The sequence below is a fragment of the Oncorhynchus kisutch genome, linkage group LG7, assembly GCF_002021735.2.
Source record: "Oncorhynchus kisutch isolate 150728-3 linkage group LG7, Okis_V2, whole genome shotgun sequence".
Taxonomy (NCBI): domain Eukaryota; kingdom Metazoa; phylum Chordata; class Actinopteri; order Salmoniformes; family Salmonidae; genus Oncorhynchus; species Oncorhynchus kisutch.
In genome coordinates, this window is record NC_034180.2 from 32,920,827 (window position 1) to 32,942,012 (window position 21,186).

General features: G+C 42.0%; 1 protein-coding gene across 3 annotated transcripts in view; it reads right to left on the bottom strand.

The window, feature by feature from the left end:
- Nucleotides 1-20,742, bottom strand: part of eml5 (EMAP like 5) — a 73,134-nt gene extending 52,392 nt beyond the window's left edge. For all 3 annotated transcript variants that reach the window (XM_031828976.1, XM_031828975.1, XM_031828974.1), the window contains exons 1-2: nucleotides 20,242-20,742; nucleotides 2,998-3,157 (exon numbers count right to left, since the gene is read on the bottom strand). In XM_031828976.1, coding sequence (XP_031684836.1) covers nucleotides 2,998-3,157; nucleotides 20,242-20,438 — 357 coding nt within the window. In that variant the 5' untranslated portion in view covers nucleotides 20,439-20,742. The remainder of the gene's footprint in view (nucleotides 1-2,997; nucleotides 3,158-20,241) is intronic.
- Nucleotides 20,743-21,186: the final 444 nt, after the last annotated feature.

Genomic DNA, 21,186 nt, shown 5'->3' on the forward strand with positions numbered 1-21,186 from the left:
AATATTGTAGGACAGTGGAATGTTGATAAAACTGCTTCTTTATTGTTGAAAGTAAAAATGCATTACGGCCCTTATCAGGGGTTTATTGCTTGTGTCAAGGATTTCCTCCTCTTCTTCCGAAGAGGAGAGGCGAGAAGGATCAGAGGACCAATATGCGGCGTGGTAAGTGTCCATGGTTCTTTTAATATGTAAATGTACACATGAACACTACAAAACAATAAACATGAAAAACCTAAACAGTCCTATCTGGTGCAAAGACAGAGACAGGAACAATCACCCACAAACACACAGTGAAACCCAGGCTACCTAAGTATGATTCTCAATCAGAGACAACTAATGACACCTGCCTCTGATTGAGAACCATACTAGGCCGAAACATAGAAATACCCAAATTATAGAAAAACAAACATAGACTGCCCACCCAACTCACGCCCTGACCATACTAAATAAATACAAAACAAAGGAAATAAAGGTCAGAACGTGACAGCTTGGTCTTTGTGGGTTAGCTCAAAGGGTTTATTGCTTGGTCTTTGTGGGTTAGCTCAAAGGGTTTATTGCTTGGTCTTTGTGGGTTAGCTCAAAGGGTTTATTGCTTGGTCTTTGTGGGTTAGCTCAAAGGGTTTACAGATTGACAAATGAAGGAAGCTTTTATACACTGAGTATACAAAAAATTAGGAACACCTGCTCTTTCCATGACATCAAATCAAATTGTATTTGTCACATATGCCAAATACAACAGGTGTAGTAGACCTTACAGTGAATTGCTTACTTACAAGCCCTTAACCAACAATGCAGTTAAGAAAAATACGTGTTAAGTACCAAATAAAATACCAAATAGTTAAAGAGCAGCAGTAAATTAACCATAGCGGGATATATATACAGGGGGTACTGGTACAGAGTCAAAGCTGTTAAGAAGCCTTTTGGACCTAGACTTGGCACTCCGGTACCGGCTGCCGTGCGGTAGCAGACAGAACAGTCTATGACTAGGGTGGCTGGAGTCTTTCTGACCATTTTTAGGGCCTTCCCCTGACATTGCCTGGTGTAGGTCCTAGAGGGCCTTACATCTAGGATTAACCTAGACTGACCAGGTGAATCCTTTTGAAAGCTATGGTCCCATATATTGATGTCACTTGTTAAATCCACTTCAATCAGTGTAGATGAAGGGGAAAAGACAAGTTAAAGAAAGATTTTTAATCCTTGAGACATCGATTGTGTGTGTGTGCTATTCAGAGGGTGAAGGGGCAAGACAAAATATTTAAGTGCCTATGAACGGGGTATGATAGTGGGTGTCAGGCGCAGCGGATTGAGTGTGTCAAAAACTGCAATGCTGATGGGGATTTCACTCTCAACAGTTTCCTGTGTGTATCAAGAATGGTCCACCACTCAAAGGACATCCAGCCAATTTGACACAACTGTGGGAAGCTTTGGAGTCAACATGGTCCAGCATCCCTGTGGAACGCTTTCAACACCTTGTAGAGTCCATAACCCGATTAATTGAGGCTGTTCTGAGGGCAAAAGGGGGTGAACTGAATATTAGGAAGGTGGTGTCCCTACTGTTTTGTACACTCAGTGTATATTCCTACTGTGATTAATCACTGAACCCTTAGAGACCATTTTGAAACAAATCCTTAAAATGTAAATGTGGATTTTTTATTTGCATTGGATGAGAAATAAGTGCTTTTATCAATGTCAACTGAAGTTTATTCACTGTCATCTGGAAGGGGCCATTTTTATTTTTTTTAACCTTTATTTAAATAGGCAAGTCAGTTAAGAACAAATTCTTACCCCAGCCAAACCCAGACGACACTGGGCCAATTGTGCGCCGCTCTATGGGACTCCCAATCACGGCTGGATGTGATAAGGCCTGGAATTGAACCAGGAACTACAATAACACCTCTTGCACTGAGATGCAATGTCTTAGACCGCTGAGCCACTTGGGAACATAACACAGTCCAGACAATGTTGACATGACCAGATCCGTAGAGAGGACAGAGAGAGATCAGGAGACCCAGTGAACACAGAGGCATTCAGAGCCAGAGCCTGTTATAGTTTTAGACTGTCACATCCTATCTCAATCCCCAGACGACTCTATCCAACCAGGAAAATGCATGGACTAATTTCCATGGTGTAGCTCTGTAAACAGTGGAGGTAGACCTGCTCTGAGGGGCCCTATGGGAGAATCAGAGGGGCTCACCAAGATAAAACTGAGTGCTTGAACCATGAAATATAGATTTTTGAAAATGCAACAAATACTAGACAGCAAACGACTGTAAATCAACCCTGAAAAGTATTCCTCTGTGGAGAGTTGGCAACAAGCTAACATTTCAATGGAAGGAGTATACATGAAGTTATAACACCTAACAATAATGCCTCATGCAAATTATACTAGTTCCTCCTATACTGTAAGTAACTTATATGAAAATGCAATGGGTGGGGGGTGCAGAATGTTAAATATGGCATGAAGAGCTGAAATACATTAGCAATAGTTTGCACAGAGAAAACAACACCATAAGTAACGATACACTCTTCTGCTGTAGTACATGGCTACTCCAGTCATCAAAGCTCTGACCCCTGTACTGTTTGTGTTGCTCACCGTAACTTCGTGCTGCCAAACTCTGTGAGTCAGTGGATGAAAGAGATTCCAGCTGACTCTTAACGTTAAACCTCTCTCTCACACTCTCTCTGTCGCTATATAGCCTTCCTGCTAAAACCACTGGAGTAATCACAGATGTGTCATTTAGAAACACAACCCAGTGGGCGAGCCGAGCAGGAGTGCCACTGCCATGCCAGAGCAGAGGAGGCACTAACAGTCATGTAGCTGCTATATTCATTTCTTACTGAACTATTCATGTTCGTCTAATCATCTGCAATTATCCTGAGTCTTTTCCCCCTACATCTGTCACTTGATGTAGTACAATAATACGGAAATCTAGCAAAGTAGATGGATACGCATAAGGAAGTGGATACGCATAAGGAAGTGTTGTCTCATAACTGTACCTGTCCATCGAGGTCGAAGGCCAGGCAGGCGATGCCGTGTGTGTGTGTGTCCTTGAGGATGGACACGGTCTGTACGGTGTAGGAATCCCACACACAGATGTAAGGCTCCTTGCCCACCTGTCCCGTGGCTACCAGCACACGCTCCGGATGCAGAGCTAAACTGTAAGGAGAGAGAGAGATAGTCAGAAAAATAAAGAGGCAGAGAGAGAGAGAAGGGGGAAGAGAGAGACAGAACCCAGAGAACACAGCTGCACATTCTCTTTTAGAAACCAGTGAGTCTATATTCTATAGACCTAATGATCAGTGATTATCCCTCTCACGGCAAGCCTGGGTGTGGACAGAGCAGAGGAAGGCCTGGCGTTATCAGAGGGCGGAAGCTATTAGGCTGAGCTGCCATGTTGGATCTGTGACAGGCCAAGGCAGGAACATGGTGAATCAGAGGGGCAGCTTTACCCCCCGGAGGTGCAAGTGTTCTAATTAACCCCTTCATGCTCAGATCACTCACAATGTCATCCTTAATCTTTGGATGTTTTACACTCCAGGGCATGGCAGGAAATAGCCTACCCACTGCCCTATTTCAGGATTTATCATCCTCTGACCCCAGACGTTTGCCCCTTCACCTGTAAGTCGCTCTGGATAAGAGTGTCTGCCAAATTACTAAAATGTAATACTCACCTGCCCAACTGCTCCTTACCTCTCCCTCCCCTTGCCACTCTCTGCTCCCTCCACTTTCCCCCTCCACCCTCCATCGTGGCACGCTCCACATCTGAGCAACAGCCTGCCGTCTGATGTATGTAGCATCCCCCTTCCAGCAGCCGCCAGTCACGTTCCAGGCAGGGCTGAATGATTCACTGGGCAATTCTTCCCCTTGCCTTGTCCTGTTATATATTTCATGGTGCGAACATCCCTACATTATAATCAGGGCTCCTGTTTTGCCAACTGCACTCAACAACTTCTAATCCTGTATCTTTGTATTCAGATAGCAGGCCAGAGATCTACCGCACCAGCATGCTGCTGACTCCCGTCAGCTCAAAGGGGGGAGGCGCCAGGCGGCTCTCCGTTTTCTCTGTGTCTATTTCTCTATTTTTCATATTTTATTGTGACACTCAATTTGCATTTGAAATGTGCTCCTGCGACTATTCTGCTCGCTCTGTCACAGCTCTGGAAATCAGTGATGGTCGGTACTTTTTTTTCATGAGCCTGGCCTTATTTCTATTACAGCATATTGGATGACTGTCATTCATATTCCATATGCCTGCGTCTCAGGCTAGAGGGATCATTTCAGACCCTGGTTTGATTGCAGGCTGTATCACAACCGGCCGTGATTGGGCGGCGCACAATTGGCCCAGTATCATCTGGGTTAGGGTTTGGCCGGGGTAGGCCTTCATTGTAAATAAGATTTCATTCTTAACTGATTTGAGTAGTTAAATAAAATTAAATAGATGTTTATCCCCGTTCCCTTTGCTTCCGTTTAAGAAACATTTTTCAACAGAATCGGCGGGATGATCAACCGTAAACCCAGTTCACTTTCATAGCAGCTACATTGTATTCCTTCTCGCATCTACACACTCTCCTCCTCTCACCTTTTCCCTTCGCTTGTGAATTTCAATGCACAACACATCAGCTGTATGTGACCAGGCAAAAAACCTTTCCAAGCCAAGCCAAACCATATCATAACCACTACACACAGCCTACATCGTTGTCACCATTTTAGCTACAGTAACTTCCTAGTTAACATTGCTAATAGAAGTAACATGTTAGTAAACCTGCTACAATCATGCAGTAACGTTACAATTTACCGTCAGTAAGCAGTTTAGCACTTACACCGACGGGCCCCAGTGGCAATAAACTAATAAAACCAAAAGCTTACCTTCACTTGGAAGAGTTCCAGTGTTGTGTTGGATAGTCATAGACATGTAGCTAAGATAGCATCCCTCTGTTTGAGTAGGCAAAATTAGCTCTCTATGCATTTGCTAGCTAAGTAAGTGAAACTGAAACTGAAAAACAACTATTGTCTTTCTCTCCCTTTGAGTCAACTACTCACCACAGTTTATGCACTGCAATGCTAGCTAGCTTATGCTTTTAGTACTAGAGTCGTTCTCTGATCCTTTGATTAGGTGGACAACATGTCAATTCATGCTGCAAGAGCTCTGATAGGTTGGTTTGCCATAATAAGATAATAAGAAGCGGTCATAATTACTGTGTAAGTCTATGGAAGGGGGTGAGAACCATGAGCCTCCTAGGTTTTATATTGAAGTCAGTGTACCCAGAGGAGGACGGAAGCTAGCTGTCCTCCGGCTGCACCATGGTACTACCGTAAAGATTGATGTTGAGGCTACTGTAGACCTTCATTGCAAAACAGTCTGTTTAATCAATTATTTGGTGATGTGAATATATTTTGTATAGTTTTATCTAAAACGGTTTTAGTGTAATTCCTCTATTCAGCTGTGGTGCTGTGTTAGTGATAGGCCAGGGATGGGCTTAGAGTCTTGAGAAACAGGGCAGTGTTTAATGTTTTTCTCACCCCTCACCCTCTCCCCTTTCTCCCCCTCCCAATTCTGGGAACACAATCCGGCCTGGCATCACTTTTCAACTCCTCTTGTATGAATTACATAATCACCTCCAAGCAGCTAGAAATAGTAGCCAGAGGAAGATAATATGATTGGTGCTCTTTGAGATACAGGAGAACAGCACATGAAAATGCTTTTCAAACTGAATGTGTGATGTAGTCATCAGATAAACAGCACACTGATAACAATACCATACATCCAGCAGCTTTATTCAGTACACAAATTAAACAAAGAGAAGGACATTGTTCCCAAAGCCTAGGACCAAGAGGCATGGAGAGGCAGCCTTTAGTTATTATACCCCCAGCCTTTGGAATAGCCTGCCAGAGAACTTGAGGGGGGCCAAAACTGTGGAGATATTTAAAAGAGATCTTAAAACACATTTTTAGCTTTGCTTTTCCTTTTAAATTGTTCAGTTTGTCATTCTTTCATTTTTTATCGTGTTTGTTGTGTAGTAAATATTTCAGCTTATATTTGAATTGTTTTTTATTAGATGTTTCCTGTAAAGCACATTGCGTTGCATTCCATGTCTGAAATGTGCTGTATAAATAAAGCTTGATTTGAATTAACCTTTGTACATTGTACCTTACATTGTACCAAATGATTGCAAACTCTGCTCTGAATATCACACTGTGCCTTTTATTCCTGAATACTCAAGGTATAAAAAACTATTGTGATTCAGAAATTCTACATTTCCTACAGGGAGGTTGCATTACTCTAGCCAAATGGCACTATGACTCAGTGTCTTTCTACACAACAGACTCAGAGAACCTCAGCTGCAGGGACAGGGGACTTTCGTTTCTACATCTGAGTGTGGAGGAATGTCCTTATTAAGGAAATCCCAAGCAGAGGTCTGTGTTTTCCTCAGAGCAGCTGGAGAGTGTGTGGGGAGACGGGGGACCCAACGCCAGTGAAGGCTGTCCCAGACTGGTTTTCCATTACCAGTGACAGTCAGGGTTGAGACAGGTGCATTAATCTCTCCTCCTCCCAACTCTATCCACATAGCTGTGGACAGATGGGACAGGCCAAATTGCCACCCACCCTGTGAAGGCAGAGGTTAGCTGGGGCACACCATATCAATCAAGAGTCAGCCACTAGGGCTGTTCCACTAGTTTATAAAGACTCATAGATTCAGTTTTATTCCTTAGTCAATTTACAATCAAACCTCTCAGAGTTTTCCTTCTCCTGTACTGACATAATGTGACAAACAACTACAGACAGTACAATAGAAAAACTCATCCCAGTCCTTCCGGCACAATAACGTCACCGCTTCAATTGCATTTCTATCAACTAATGAGATAATGGACAGGGCTGGATGGTAGTGTAGTGCTGCAATGCTCTGGTTTGACAAATGGCTGTTTGATGTTGCTGGCTTCAACTTGCCAAGACCACTTTGAGTGGAGGAAGGCAGGCGGGCGTGTTGGGCTGGATAACTGCAGTCATTGAGGTGGGTGCTGGGTGCTGGGTGCCACTGCTATACTGTTGGGATGGAGGAAGTGAATAGGGCATGTTGAGAGGAAGCAATGTAAACCCCAGGGATAGTGACAATGGTTTAGGGACTTGGTATGGATGATGGCCGATCGTCATGGTGACACAGAGCTACGGCATGGGAGGAGTCAAAGATAATTCAGGGCCAGCCAAGGGATCATTTAACTTAAGCGTTTGATCAGTGGAGGCTCGGCATTCATTAGGAAAAAGGGTTTCACTTAAGAACAGTGTGCATACTTGTGTTTTGTTTCATTACACAGTAAGTCTGCTAATTGTATAAATCTTCATTCATTTCTCTCAAATAATTATTGTTGCTTAGGGACAGATCAATTATATTGACATGGCTAATAAATTAACAAATTATGCTGTCAAATCAGCAACTACATCAACCTATCTTTCTTGAATCCAGGCCCCTACATTAGTAGTTTACTTCAAGCAAATTGTATTTATCAAATAAAACATTTGTCTCTTGATTGATAGAGTACAAAATGATTATTGAGGTATATTAAAACGACAGATATGATGCTTCACAGCCACCCACACACACGCACCACTAATCACTACTTGGTTAGTTTCCAAGTCAGGTTTGATCCACACTGAAGGAGCAGTCACCTTGCCTACTCTTGTCCAGGATTATAAGGAAGTGGAGGATTAGTACATTTTTAAAAGTCAGTATTTATCTTCCTTGGCTTCTACAAAGCATGTTTAATCCGTTCGCCAATAATACACCATGTACTGCACTTGTCTGTCTGTGGCGAGGCTGCTCTAAAGTATACATTTAAAAAAAGAGGCAAAATGGAGTCTTTCCTATTGATTGAGATCACAGCTTGTGGCACAAACTCAAGACACCGCAAAACACAGTTTATATTTACATTGTTCTTTTTCCACAGCTTGGTGTAGTTTGGGGCATCTGTGTGTGTGTGTGTGTGTGTGTGTGTGTGTGTGTAGGGGAAGGGGGTTCAGGATGTGCTCGAAGAGGGATGCCGGTATGGGGGGGTTGAAAATATTTGAGCTTTGTAGCAGCACTATCTAAGACAAGCAGCTTTGGATAATAAAATAATGGATGACTGTAGTACTAGCGTAGGCATTGGGATTTTAAACAGGGGTGCACCACCCAGGATACAGATATGGATAGCCAACCTGATGAGTGTGTGCTGGAAAACCAGTAAGAGAAAATGGCTTGTCCCCAGCTATTAGCATCACCGTAATAGGCTCAAGCACATACGCATTACTTCACCCACATAGTGTGTGTACCATATGTGCTGAAGCTGTAATGAACACGAGGGGAGACAGAGAGATGGTTTCAAGCGCAGGGCGCAGCAGGTGTTTGTTGAAAAGGACCACAGGAGGAGGCAGCTAGCTGTGTCCAGGGGCAGGCAGAAGGTCATACACAGGGGGTCCAAAAGGGCAACAGTACAGGCAGGGAAAAGGCTAGTGACGTCGTCCGGGAGATCAGGCAATAGGTAGATAACAGGAAATCCAATAGGCTAAAGTACAGACAGGGAATAGGCGTCATTAGTGAGGCAGGCAAAAACTATCATACACAGGCGGCGAAAACCATAGCTCTGAAAGCTACAGTGCCTTGTGAAAGTATTCGGCCCCCTTGAACTTTGCGACCTTTTGCCACATTTCAGGCTTCAAACATAAAGATATAAAACTGTATTTTTTTGTGAAGAATCAACAACAAGTGGGACACAATCATGAAGTGGAACGACATTTATTGGATATTTCAAACTTTTTTAACAAATCAAAAACTGAAAAATTGGGCGTGCAAAATTATTCAGCTCCCTTAAGTTAATACTTTGTAGCACCACCTTTTGCTGCAATTACAGCTGTAAGTCGCTTGGGGTATGTCTCTATCAGTTTTGCACATCGAGAGACTGAAATTTTTTCCCATTCCTCCTTGCAAAACAGCTCGAGCTCAGTGAGGTTGGATGGAGAGCATTTGTGAACAGCAGTTTTCAGTTCTTTCCACAGATTCTCGATTGGATTCAGGTCTGGACTTTGACTTGGCCATTCTAACACCTGGATATGTTTATTTTGAACCATTCCATTGTAGATTTTGCTTTATGTTTTGGATCATTGTCTTGTTGGAAGACAAATCTCCGTCCCAGTCTCAGGTCTTTTGCAGACTCCATCAGGTTTTCTTCCAGAATGGTCCTGTATTTGGCTCCATCCATCTTCCCATCAATTTTAACCATCTTCCCTGTCCCTGCTGAAGAAAAGCAGGCCCAAACCATGATGCTGCCACCACCATGTTTGACAGTGGGGATGGTGTGTTCAGGGTGATGAGCTGTGTTGTTTTTACACCAAACATAACGTTTTGCATTGTTGCCAAAAAGTTCAATTTTGGTTTCATCTGACCAGAGCACCTTCTTCCACATGTTTGGTGTGTCTCCCAGGTGGCTTGTGGCAAACTTTAAACAACACTTTTTATGGATATCTTTAAGAAATGGCTTTCTTCTTGCCACTCTTCCATAAAGGCCAGATTTGTGCAATATACGACTGATTGTTGTCCTATGGACAGAGTCTCCCACCTCAGCTGTAGATCTCTGCAGTTCATCCAGAGTGATCATGGGCCTCTTGGCTGCATCTCTGATCAGTCTTCTCCTTGTATGAGCTAAAAGTTTAGAGGGGCGGCCAGGTCTTGGTAGATTTGCAGTGGTCTGATACTCCTTCCATTTCAATATTATCGCTTGCACAGTGCTCCTTGGGATGTTTAAAGGTTGGGAAATCTTTTTGTATCCAAATCCGGCTTTAAACTTCTTCACAACAGTATCTTGGACCTGCCTGGTGTGTTCTTTGTTCTTCATGATGCTCTCTGCGCTTTTAACGGACCTCTGAGACTATCACAGTGCAGGTGCATTTATACGGAGACTTGATTACACACAGGTGGATTGTATTTATCATCATTAGTCATTTAGGTCAACATTGGATCATTCAGAGATCCTCACTAAACTTTTGGAGAGAGTTTGCTGCACTGAAAGTAAAGGGGCTGAATAATTTTGCACGCCCAATTTTTCAGTTTTTGAGCTGTTAAAAAAGTTTGAAATATCCAATAAATGTCGTTCCACTTCACGATCGTGTCCCACTTGTTGTTGATTCTTCACAAAAAAATACAGTTTTATATCTTTATGTTTGAAGCCTGAAATGTGGCAAAAGGTCGCAAAGTTCAAGGGGGCCGAATACTTTCGCAAGGCACTGTATGTGTCACAAAACCAACAATACCACACAGTGATGGGGTGCAAAGAACTGAACTAAATAGTGTGTGATAATGACATACAGGTGTGTGAACAGGTGATGAGAATTCAGGTGATTGGGATCTGGAGAGTGAGCTGCGTTCAGGGGATCTACGTATTTGAGGGTGTGAGTTGGAAGCAGACGTTATGGAACCTATGTGTTGTTTTATATACATACTGTATGCATAGCACACCTATCCTGATAGAAATTACACATTACATTTGTACTGCACAACTACTTCTCTATAACCTCAACTATGACTGTGTGAGCATAATCACTTCAATCTCACCACATCCATCACAAGGACAACACATCTGAAATCAGACAGATGTGTCAGGCATTCCTGCTTTCAAGCTAACGCTCCAAAAAAGGCAGCAGCCTCACCCGAAGTTGAGAGTTGCAAGCTCCTGCTAATAAGATAATGGGTTCAAGAAGCGCTGAAATACAGTAGATCCTATTGTTGGTGGAACAGAGAAATGAGGCAAGATGAGTGTGAATAGCTAGTCATTGCTCAGAATGACTATAAATCCTACACATCCTCAAAGAGCATCACGAATCAACACAGATGAACCCATACAATCGTGTGAATAGGGCTAAAATGAAATGTTTCTTACAGAAGAAATGCATAATCACGGTAGAAATTAAAAGGGAACAGTTTGGAGATTATGAGATAATTATTAGACTAAAGGTGAGGACACAAGTGTTCACCTGACACAAGACTGAATCAAAATATTTACTGTACTTTTCCCCACATTTGTTCATAACGAAAACCTGAAAACACTCTGGATACATTCAGTAACATGCTAAGAATATTCTTGGAAAATTTGAGTTTGAGTGAAACGTCTATCTCGTGTTTCCAAGTGGCCACACACCACTCCAAACTATGTCATATCAATGCACTTTTTTTTAACTCAAAGAGTCTTCAACTATAAGGTGCCATTGAGCTCTCCTAGTTGTGCTGTTGAGGAGAGCAAGCAAACTTGTAGTTGTTTTGATTGGAACACAGTCCTGTATCCCTGCCTTCACACAATTACTGTTGTTGCTTACGCAATCCAAATACAGTCCATTATAAATCGCAATCTGGGTCAGGTGGGCATCATTTGAAAGGTTGCTCTATTGCCAATATGAATAGCTACATTACAAAATACGATCTTACAGTATTAGGCTTTCACAAGGCAATTCAAAGAAGCAGATCGTAATTTTGGTGCTCATTGAAGAGTTATGAGTGCATTCAGATGTGTGGTCCACAGAAAATGTTCCTCACAATACAACAAAGTAGGCTCATTCTGTTCATGTCACACCCTGACCATAGTTTGCTTTGTATGTTTCTATGTTTTGTTTGGTCAGGGTGTGATCTGAGTGGGCATTCTATGTTGGATGTCTAGTTTGTCTGTTTCTATGTTTGGCCTGATATGGTTCTCAATCAGAGGCAGGTGTTAGTCATTGTCTCTGATTGGGAACCATATTTAGGTAGCCCGTTTTGTGTTGGGTTTTGTGGGTGGTTGTTTCCTGTCTTTGTGTTTGTTGCACCAGATAGGGCTGTTTTGGTTTTGCCACATTTATTGTTTTGTATTATGTTCATGTTGAGTTTTCCTATATTAAAAACGCTGCATTTTGGTCTGCCTCTCCTTCCCAGGAGCAAAGCCGTTACAGTTCAGGACAACCCAGGGTATAACATCATGTCATCTTGTAACTGTACATCAAACATAGTGATCATAAACATTGACCCTGTATATGACATGAGTTTTATGACATGTGAAGTGCACATTTGGATTCACAGGTGTTTGGCTTGCTTGTATGAAATCAAATCGGTATTTATTATAATTATCAAAGTATCGTCTTTGAAAATACATCAAGTCCTAGGAATTTACAGAATTTCCCTCACTCAGACAACAAAAATGTTTCAAAAGTTGACCAATTGATGGGGGCAACTTCTTGTTGCACGTAGCGCTCAAGTTCAGAAATCTGCCAGTTGAAACCCATACAGAGCTGTGAAGCGGAGACCCTGAGATCTGACATTGTGTATAGTATGTTACTGTACAACCGCTGCGTTCCAATTTAGGAGCTTATCAGTGTCCAAATCTGCCAATTTCAACCCGTATAAGGGCACAAGTGTAACAGGTTACGGATCACATTAGAAATGAGTGAATACACATGGTAGATGGCCATACAGAGCACACATAAAGTATGAATGAAGAGCAAGGTAGAGAGAAAGAGAGAGGAAGAATGACAGCAAGACAGAGAGAGAGAGAGAGAGAGAGAGAGAGAGAGAGAGAGAGAGAGAGAGAGAGAGAGAGAGAGAGAGAGAGAGAGAGCAAGTAAGAGTGAGTGATGAAGTGGAGTGGGATAGTGAGAAAGGGGTAGAATAATGGAGAGAGGAGAGCTTGCCTCTGATAAATATTGTGTGGCTAACTGAGACACAATGCTTGCCCACCCCTCCCCCATACTGCTCTGTGCTAACATGTCACTCACAGCGGATGTAATCTAATCCTGCCAACACGGTCCTTTAAATTCCTCTCCTTCACTCTGAAAGAGATCCAACTCCAGTGTGTTTACTATTTCAGTGACTGCAACGGGTGCTCTGATGAACCCCGGAAAAATCTATTCCTGACTTGAAATTCCTCTCCATGCCTTGTGCTATAGTTCACCTTCTTCAATAATCACTTTAGGGGATTAAACCACAAACCTGTCTTTATCTTTGAACACATCTGCTTGTAATTCAGTGTAGCGCGTGTGTGTGTGTGTGTGTGTGTGTGTGTGTGTGTGTGTGTGTGTGTGTGTGTGTGTGTGTGTGTGTGTGTGTGTGTGTGTGTGTGTGTGTGTGTGTGTGTGTGTGTGTGTGTGTGTGTGTGTGTGTGTGTGTGTGTGTGTGTGTGTGTGTGTGTGTGTGTGTGTGTGTGTGTGTGTGTGTGTGTGTGTGTGTGTGGGAGATGTTTTTAGGTATGATTCCCTAATAATTTATAGTGGAATAAAGATATTAAGCAAGTTTAGCAAACATTTTAAATTTACTGAATTTTTGCCTACGCTTTCTCAAGTTGGAGCTAAGTTTGGGCCAACTATTTTTCTTTTAGTTCAGGTAACACTGAAAAGTTGAATAAACTATACTGAAAAATATATATAAACCCAACATGCAACAATTAAAAATATTTTACTGAGTTACAGTTCATGTAAGGAAATCAGTCAATTGAAATAAATTAATTTGGCCCTTACCTATGGATTTCACATGACTGGGCAGGGGCACTGCCATGGGTGGGCCTGGGAGGGCAAGGCCCAACCACTGGGGAGCCAGGCCCAACCAATCAGCATGAGTTTTTCCCCACAAAAGGGCTTTATTACAGACATAAATATTACTGTTTCATCAGCTGTCCGGGTGGCTTGGCCATGAAACATGGTACCAACACTTTACATGTGCGTTTATATTCTTGTTCGGTATAGTATCCAGCTAATTAATAAAAATGTGTTGAAACAAGTAGATTTTTCTTTACAGTCTAGTTATGTTAGAGAAGTTATTCCCAAACTGGGGTAAGCATAATAAAAATGCGATTCACATTTAAAAAAATATATTAAATATATATATATATATATATATATATATATATATATATATATATATATATATATATATATATACATACACCTTAGCCAAATACATTTAAACTCAATTTTTCACAATTCCTGACATTTTAATCCTAGTAAAAATTCCCTGTCTTAGGTCAGTTAGGATTTTAAGAATGTGAAATGTCAGAATAATAGTAGAGAGAAGGATTTATTTCAGCTTCTATTTCTTTCATCACATTCCCAGTGGGTCAGAAGTTTACAAACTCTCAATTAGTAATTGGTAGCATTGCCTTTAAATTGTTTAACTTGGGTCAAACGTTTCAGGTAGCCTTCCACAAGCTTCCCACAATAAGTTGGGTGAATTTTGGCCCATTCCTCCTGACAGAGCTGGTGTAACTGAGTCAGGTTTGTAGGCCTCAATGCTCCCACACACTTTTTCAGTTCTGCCCACAAATGTTCTATAGGATTGAGGTCAGGGCTTTGTGATGGCCACTCCAATACCTTGACTTTGTTGTACTTAAGCCATTTTGCCACAACTTTGGAAGTATGCTTGGTGTCATTGTCCATTTGGAAGACCCATTTGCAACCAAGCTTTAACTTCCTGACTGATATCCACATAATTTTCCTACCTCACGGTGCTATCTATTTTGTGAAGTGCACCAGTCCCTCCTGCAGCAAAGCACCCCCACAATATGATGATGCCAACCCTGTGCTGAATTTTTCCTGCTGCCACAGATATGGCTGGGACAGTGCTGGGGGAAAAGGCAAACAAAACTATACAGACAATGCCTTCATCAAACAACACTGTTTCACAATGCATCAGTGACATGGCAGGAGATGTTTTGAAACAATTACTGCTTCGCATACAAGCCAGTTACATGCGTTACAGCTGGATGAGTCAACAGACGTGGCGGGCCTGGCACAACTCCTGGTATATGTCTGTTACATTTACGGTGGGATAATTAAGGAAGTCATCCTCTTCTGGAAACCAGGACAACAGGAGAGGATATTTTTAAAGTACTGGACAGCTTTGTGACATCAAATGGACTTTGGTGGTCAAGATGTGTGGGTATCTGTACTGATGGCACAAAAGCCATGACAGGGAGACATAGTGGAGTGGTAACGCACGTGCAAGCAGTTGCTCCGGCTGCCAAGGGAATGCCTGACAGCTTAAAAAATGTTTTGGACACGATAGTGAAAATGGCTAACTTCGTTAAAGCAAGGCCCCTGAACTGTTGTGTATTTTCTGCATTATGCATTGACATGGGCAGCGACCATGTAATGCTTTTACAACATACAGAAGTTCGCTGGTTATCAAGGGGCAAAGTATAGGCACGTTTTTTTAAATTGAAAGACAAGCTTAAAGTTTTCTTTACTGACCATCATTTTCACTTGTCTGACCGCTTCATTGATGACGAATTTCTCACACGACTGGCCTATCTGGGTGATGTTTTATCTCACCTGAATGATTTGAATCTAGGATTACAGGAACTCTCCACAACTATATTCAATGTGTGGGACAAAATTGAGGCTATGATTAAGAAGTTGGAGCTCTTTTCTGTCTGCATTAACAAGGACAACACACAGGTCTTTCCATCATTGTATAATTTTTTGTGTGCAAATTAACTCAAAGTTACGGACAATGTTAAATGTGATATAGCGAAGCACCTGAGTCAGCTGGGTGCGCAATTAAGCGCACCCCAAAATGGATGACACAAACAACTGGATTCGTTATCCCTCTCAAGCCCTGCCTCCAGTCCACTTACAGATATCTGAACAAGAGAGCCTCATCGAAATTGCAATAAGCGGTTCTGTGAAAATTGAATTTAATCAGAAGCCACTGCTAGATTTCTGAATAGGTCTGCAATCAGAGTATCTTGCCTTGGCAAATTGCGCTGTTAAGACACTGATGCCCTTTGCAACCACGTACCTATGTGAGGGTGGATTCTCGGCCCTCACTAGCATGAGAACTAAATACAGGCACAGACTGTGTGTGGAAAATGATTTAAGACTGAGACTCACTCCAATACAACCCAACACTGCAGAGTTATGTGCATCCTTTCAAGCACACCCTTCTCATTAACCTGTGGTGAGTTATTCAACATTTTTGATGAACAAGTAAGATTTTATATGTAAGATGGCTAAATAAAAAGCAAAATTATTGATTATTATATTATTTGTGCCCTGGTCCTATATGAGCTCTATGTCACTTCCCACGAGCCTGGTAATGACAAAAACTAACACTCATTCTTATGTTTAATAAATGTATTGTATAGTGTGTGTGTGGCAGGGTTACAATGATGGCAAAAAAAACATTTGAAAGTGCGCTGACTCTGGTGCTAGAGGGGGTACGCAGCTGAAGGTTGAATGTTTGAAGGGTTACGGGACTATAAAAGGTTTGAGAACCACTGCGTTAGAGGACAGATACCACTTATCCTGGAGTGGATAGACAAGACGGTACCACAAAGTACTATGCTGGGTGCGACTCAGTGAGAGTGAACAAGGGTCACAGTCAGTCCAATGAAATGGCCTGTCATTCATGTTTGAAAACATTAGCTAGCTCTCCTCAGTCAGTCAGTCAGACTGGGAAACCGGCAGACAGAGGACGCCACAGGGCAAGATAACATCAGGAGGGTGAGCAATTAATTCATCCAGCACACAAAACACTAACAAATATAAACATACAGTAGTTACAACACAAACAAACAGAAGAACTGAATCATGTCTGAATCTGTCTGAATTAAACACCTCTGTAGCTCAGTTGGTAGAGTGTGGTGCTTGCAAATTCAGGATAGTGGGTCCAATTCCCGGGACCATCCATAAGTAAAATGTATGCATGCATGACTATAAGTAGCTTTGGATAAAAGTGTGTGCTAAATGGCATATATTGTATTATTATATTACTCCTCACGGCATTTGAACTGAAGCACTTCACACAGAAGGCAAGGCAAGGTCTGTCTCTCTGTTGACCAATGAATAATGGAGCAGCAGAACAGCTGACTAACGACACTACAGTATATAATCCTAGTCATCTCCAGGCCAACCCACACAATGACAACACTGCCACTGGAGCAGTGGACACAGGTCATTCAGTACATGGTCATTAATTGTAAGGAGCAAGCTGCCGCAGTTTTTCCCCTAGAAGTGAAAGAGGGGTAATTATAATATTATAATAAAGAATATTTCCTCAAGAGGTTGGCTGAGTTCCTCCCCATTGATGTGAATGATTGGAACGATCATAGGGATGTGGGTCTCTGTGTCCATTCAAGTTTAACTGACCCACCACCAAAAATATCTATTTGCGAATCGCAGACTAAAGTGTTTCAAACATTCCCTGAAAGACCTTCAAGTCCATCCATTCCCATTCATCCTGAGAGATATGATGGGTTGCTGAGCAGTAATCATGGGTTTTAAGGGTGGAATAGTGAATGCAGAGTGGAGTCCACTGTGACTAGAAAGAAATGCACTATATAGACAAAAGTATGTGGACACCCATTCAAATGAGTGGATTTGGCAATTTCAGCCATACCCATTGCTGACAGGTGTATAACATCGAGCACACCGCCATGCAATCTCCATAGACAAACATTGATAGTAGAATGGCCTTACTGAAAAGCTCAGTGGCTTTCAACGTGGCACCAACATAGGATGCCACCTTTCCAACTAGTCAGTTGGTCAAATTTCTGCCTTGCTAGAGCTGCCCTGGTCAACTGTGTGCTGTTATTGTGAAGTGGAAACATCTAGGAGCAACAGCGGCTCAGCCGCAATGTGGTAGACCACACAAGCTTACAGAACAGGACCTCCGAGTGCATAAAAATGGTCTGTCCTTGGTCATAACACTCACTACCAAGTTCCAAACTGCCTCTGGAAGCAACATCAGCACAAGAACTGTTCGTAGGGAGCTTCATGAAATAGGTTTCCATGACCAAGCAGCCCAGACACAAGCCTAAGATCACCATGCACAATGCCAAGCGCCGGGTGGAGTGGTGTAAAGCTCGCCGCCATTGGACTCTCGAGCAGTGGAAACGTGTTCTCTGGAGTGATAAATCACGCATCACCATCTTGCAGTCTGACGGACGAATCTGGGTTTGGCAATGCCAGGAGAATGCTACCTGCCCGAATGCATAGTGCCAACTGTAAAGTTTGATGGAGGAGGAATAATGGTCTGGGGCTGTTTTTCATGGTTCAGGCTAAGCCCCTTAGTTCCAGTGAAGGGAAATCTTAACGCTACAGTATTCAATTACATTCTAGACGATTCTGTGCTTCCATCTTTGTGGAACAGTTTGGGGAAGGCCCTTTCCTATTTTAGCACGACAATGCCGCCATGTAAGAATTTGTTCTTAACTCTTGATACTCCCCATCCCGGATCCAGGAGCGTAATCATCGACTGACACTAATTAGCATAACGCAACGGACATAAATATTACTAGAAAATAATCCTATTCATGAAAATCACAAGTGAAATATATTGAGACACAGCTTAGCCTTTTGTTAATCATCCTGTCGTCTCAGATCAAAATATGCTTTACAGCCAAAGCTAGACAAGCATTTGTGTAAATTTATCGATAGCCTAGCATAACATTTTGTCCAGCTAGCAGCAGGTAACTTGGTCACGGAAATCAGAAAAGCAATCAAATTAAATCGTTTACCTTTGATGAGCTTGGGATGTTTTTACTCACGAGACTCCCAGTTAGATAGCCAATGTTAATTTTTTCCCAAAATATACTTTTTTTGTAGGTGAAATAGCTCCGTTTGTTCTTCACGTTTGGCTGAGAAATCGACCGGAAGTTACGGTCACGAAAAGGCCGAAAAATATTCCAAATTAGCTCCATAATATCGACAGAAACATGGCAAACGTTGTTTATAATCAATCTTCAAGGTGTTTTTCAAATATCTATTTGATAATATATCCACCGGGACAATTGGTTTTTCAGTAGGACCGATTGGAAAAATGGCTACCTCTGTATTTTACGTGAGAGTCACTCTGAGAGCCATCAGGTGACCACTTACACAATGTAGCCGCTTACGGGTATTCTTCAACATTAATGCGTAAAACTACGTCACAATGCTGTAGACACCTTGGGAAATACGTAGAAAAAGTAATCTGGTTGATAGCCCATTCACTGTTCAATAGGGACGCATTGGAATGCAGAGCTTTCAAAACACGAGGCACTTCCGGATTGGATTTTTCTCAGGCTATCGCCTGCAATACCAGTTCTGTTATACTCACAGACAATATTTTTACAGTTTTGGAAACTTTAGAGTGTTTTCTATCCTAAGCTGTCAATTATATTCATATTCTAGCATCTTGTCCTAACAAAATATCCTGTTTACTTTGGGTACGTTATTTTTCCAAAAATGAAAATACTGCCCCCTAGTCACAACAGGTTTTAACTGACTTGCCAAGTTAAATAAAGGTAAAAAAAAAAAATGCACAAAGAGAGGTTCATACAGAAATGGTTTGTCGAGATTGGTGTGGAAGAACTTGACTGGCCTGCTCTGAGCCTTGACCTCAACCCCATCGAACACCTTTGGGATGAAATGGAACACCGCTTGCGAGCCAGGCCTAATCATCCAACATCAGCGCCCGACCTTGCTAATGCTCTTGTGGCTGAATGGAAGCAAGTCCCCGCAGCAATGTTCCAACATCTAGTGGAAATCCTTCCCAGAAGAGTGGAAGATGTTATAGCAGCAAAGAGGAACCAACTCCATATTAATGCCCCTGATTTTTTTATGAGATGTTCGACGAACAGGTGTCCACATACAGCAAATAACTTACCTCAAATGCCATAAGTTATGCAAAATAAATCCAGTTTAGAATCATGAGATAAAATGTCTCACCTCCCCATAGGAGGACCCTTTGAAGAACCATCTTTTAGTTCCAGGTAGAGCCTTTTGGGTTCCATGTAGAACCCTTTCCACAGAGGGTTCTACATAGAACCCAAAAGAGTTCTACCTGGAACCAAAAAGGGTTCTCCTATGGGGAGAGCCGCAGAACCCTTTTAGAAACCATTTTTCTAAGAGTGTATTGTGTCAGATATGATACAGTAACTGCATCTTTTCAAAACAAAATTATTACATCATTACTCCCACCCAAGCCTCTACTTTTAAATTAAGTTGCTGTCCATCCAGTAGGTGCTGAAAGGCGGTTAGCTCACAAGTTGAGCTCAGTGTGATGTTTTCACAAACTATATAATTTTGACTTGTTGAAACTGTATAGTTATATATTGCAAGTCATAACCTCGATTCAATATAGACTTGTAGGCAAAGTATCTCCTCGCCAGAAATAGAAACTTGATCAGTTTGGTGTTTTTATTGATGCTACCTCCTCGTGTTTTATTTTGTATCTCGGCATATCTGTGAATGAATGAGTTCCTGCAAGTGCGATTACCTGATTATGTCATCGTTGTGGCCCAAGTAAAATTTTTGCTTGTGTTCCCGTGTGTTATACACTACACCCACACCGGCGACGAAGTAGACAATTTCCTTGGCAGCTGTGTAGTACAGGTTGTTGCGGCACTGATGTCCCCGATACCCGTAAACCCATTCTAGTCGCAGGTGACAATTCGGAGCGGTCCTGTCAGCCATGTCCGTACTTCTTCTCTGTCTCGAGTATTTGATATTTCTTCATTCACCGAGAAGGATTTCATTCAATCCCATATCCCTTAGTTCCACTGAAAATGCATTATATCCGGTACAAGCGGTTATAGCGGGCATTTGTGTTCCATGTGCATAATAGTCTCACTAAATCTATTTTTACTTTGAGATAATATGCTCTAATTAAAAATAGTTAACTATGCAGTTCTTTTCATAGTAAATTCTATCTATTCTATTCATTCTATCTCTACTTCAGCCTTTGGCTAGTTGCCCCGCTCGAGACAGGTCGAAGCTCTAGTCAAATCCTATAAGATGGAGTATTCGCGTTTATTTACACGCACCGCCCCAAAATGTGATCTACATTTGTGATTGATCAACTATCTGTCCAATCACATCCCCGAATATCTATTTAGCGTTTGAAGGGATGTTCACGGACCAATGGCAATCATTAGAAAGGGATAAACGTCAGCCCCTAAAGAATGCACTTTAACCAATGGCTCTAACCCTGGCTAACCAATGGTGTGTAGACAATACCAGGAAGCTTTTGACAGCTGTCAATCCAAGTAGGCGCCGTTGAATATTTGACCCTTTTGCACATTTCTTTAACATTCTAACAGTAGTTCCTCTATCCATGCATAGGCTTTAACCAACAGAAAGGTCTACATTCGTGTTTAGGAGACTATAAATTATGTTGTTGTCATAAAAATGGACATTTAAAAAATGAACTGTATTACATATT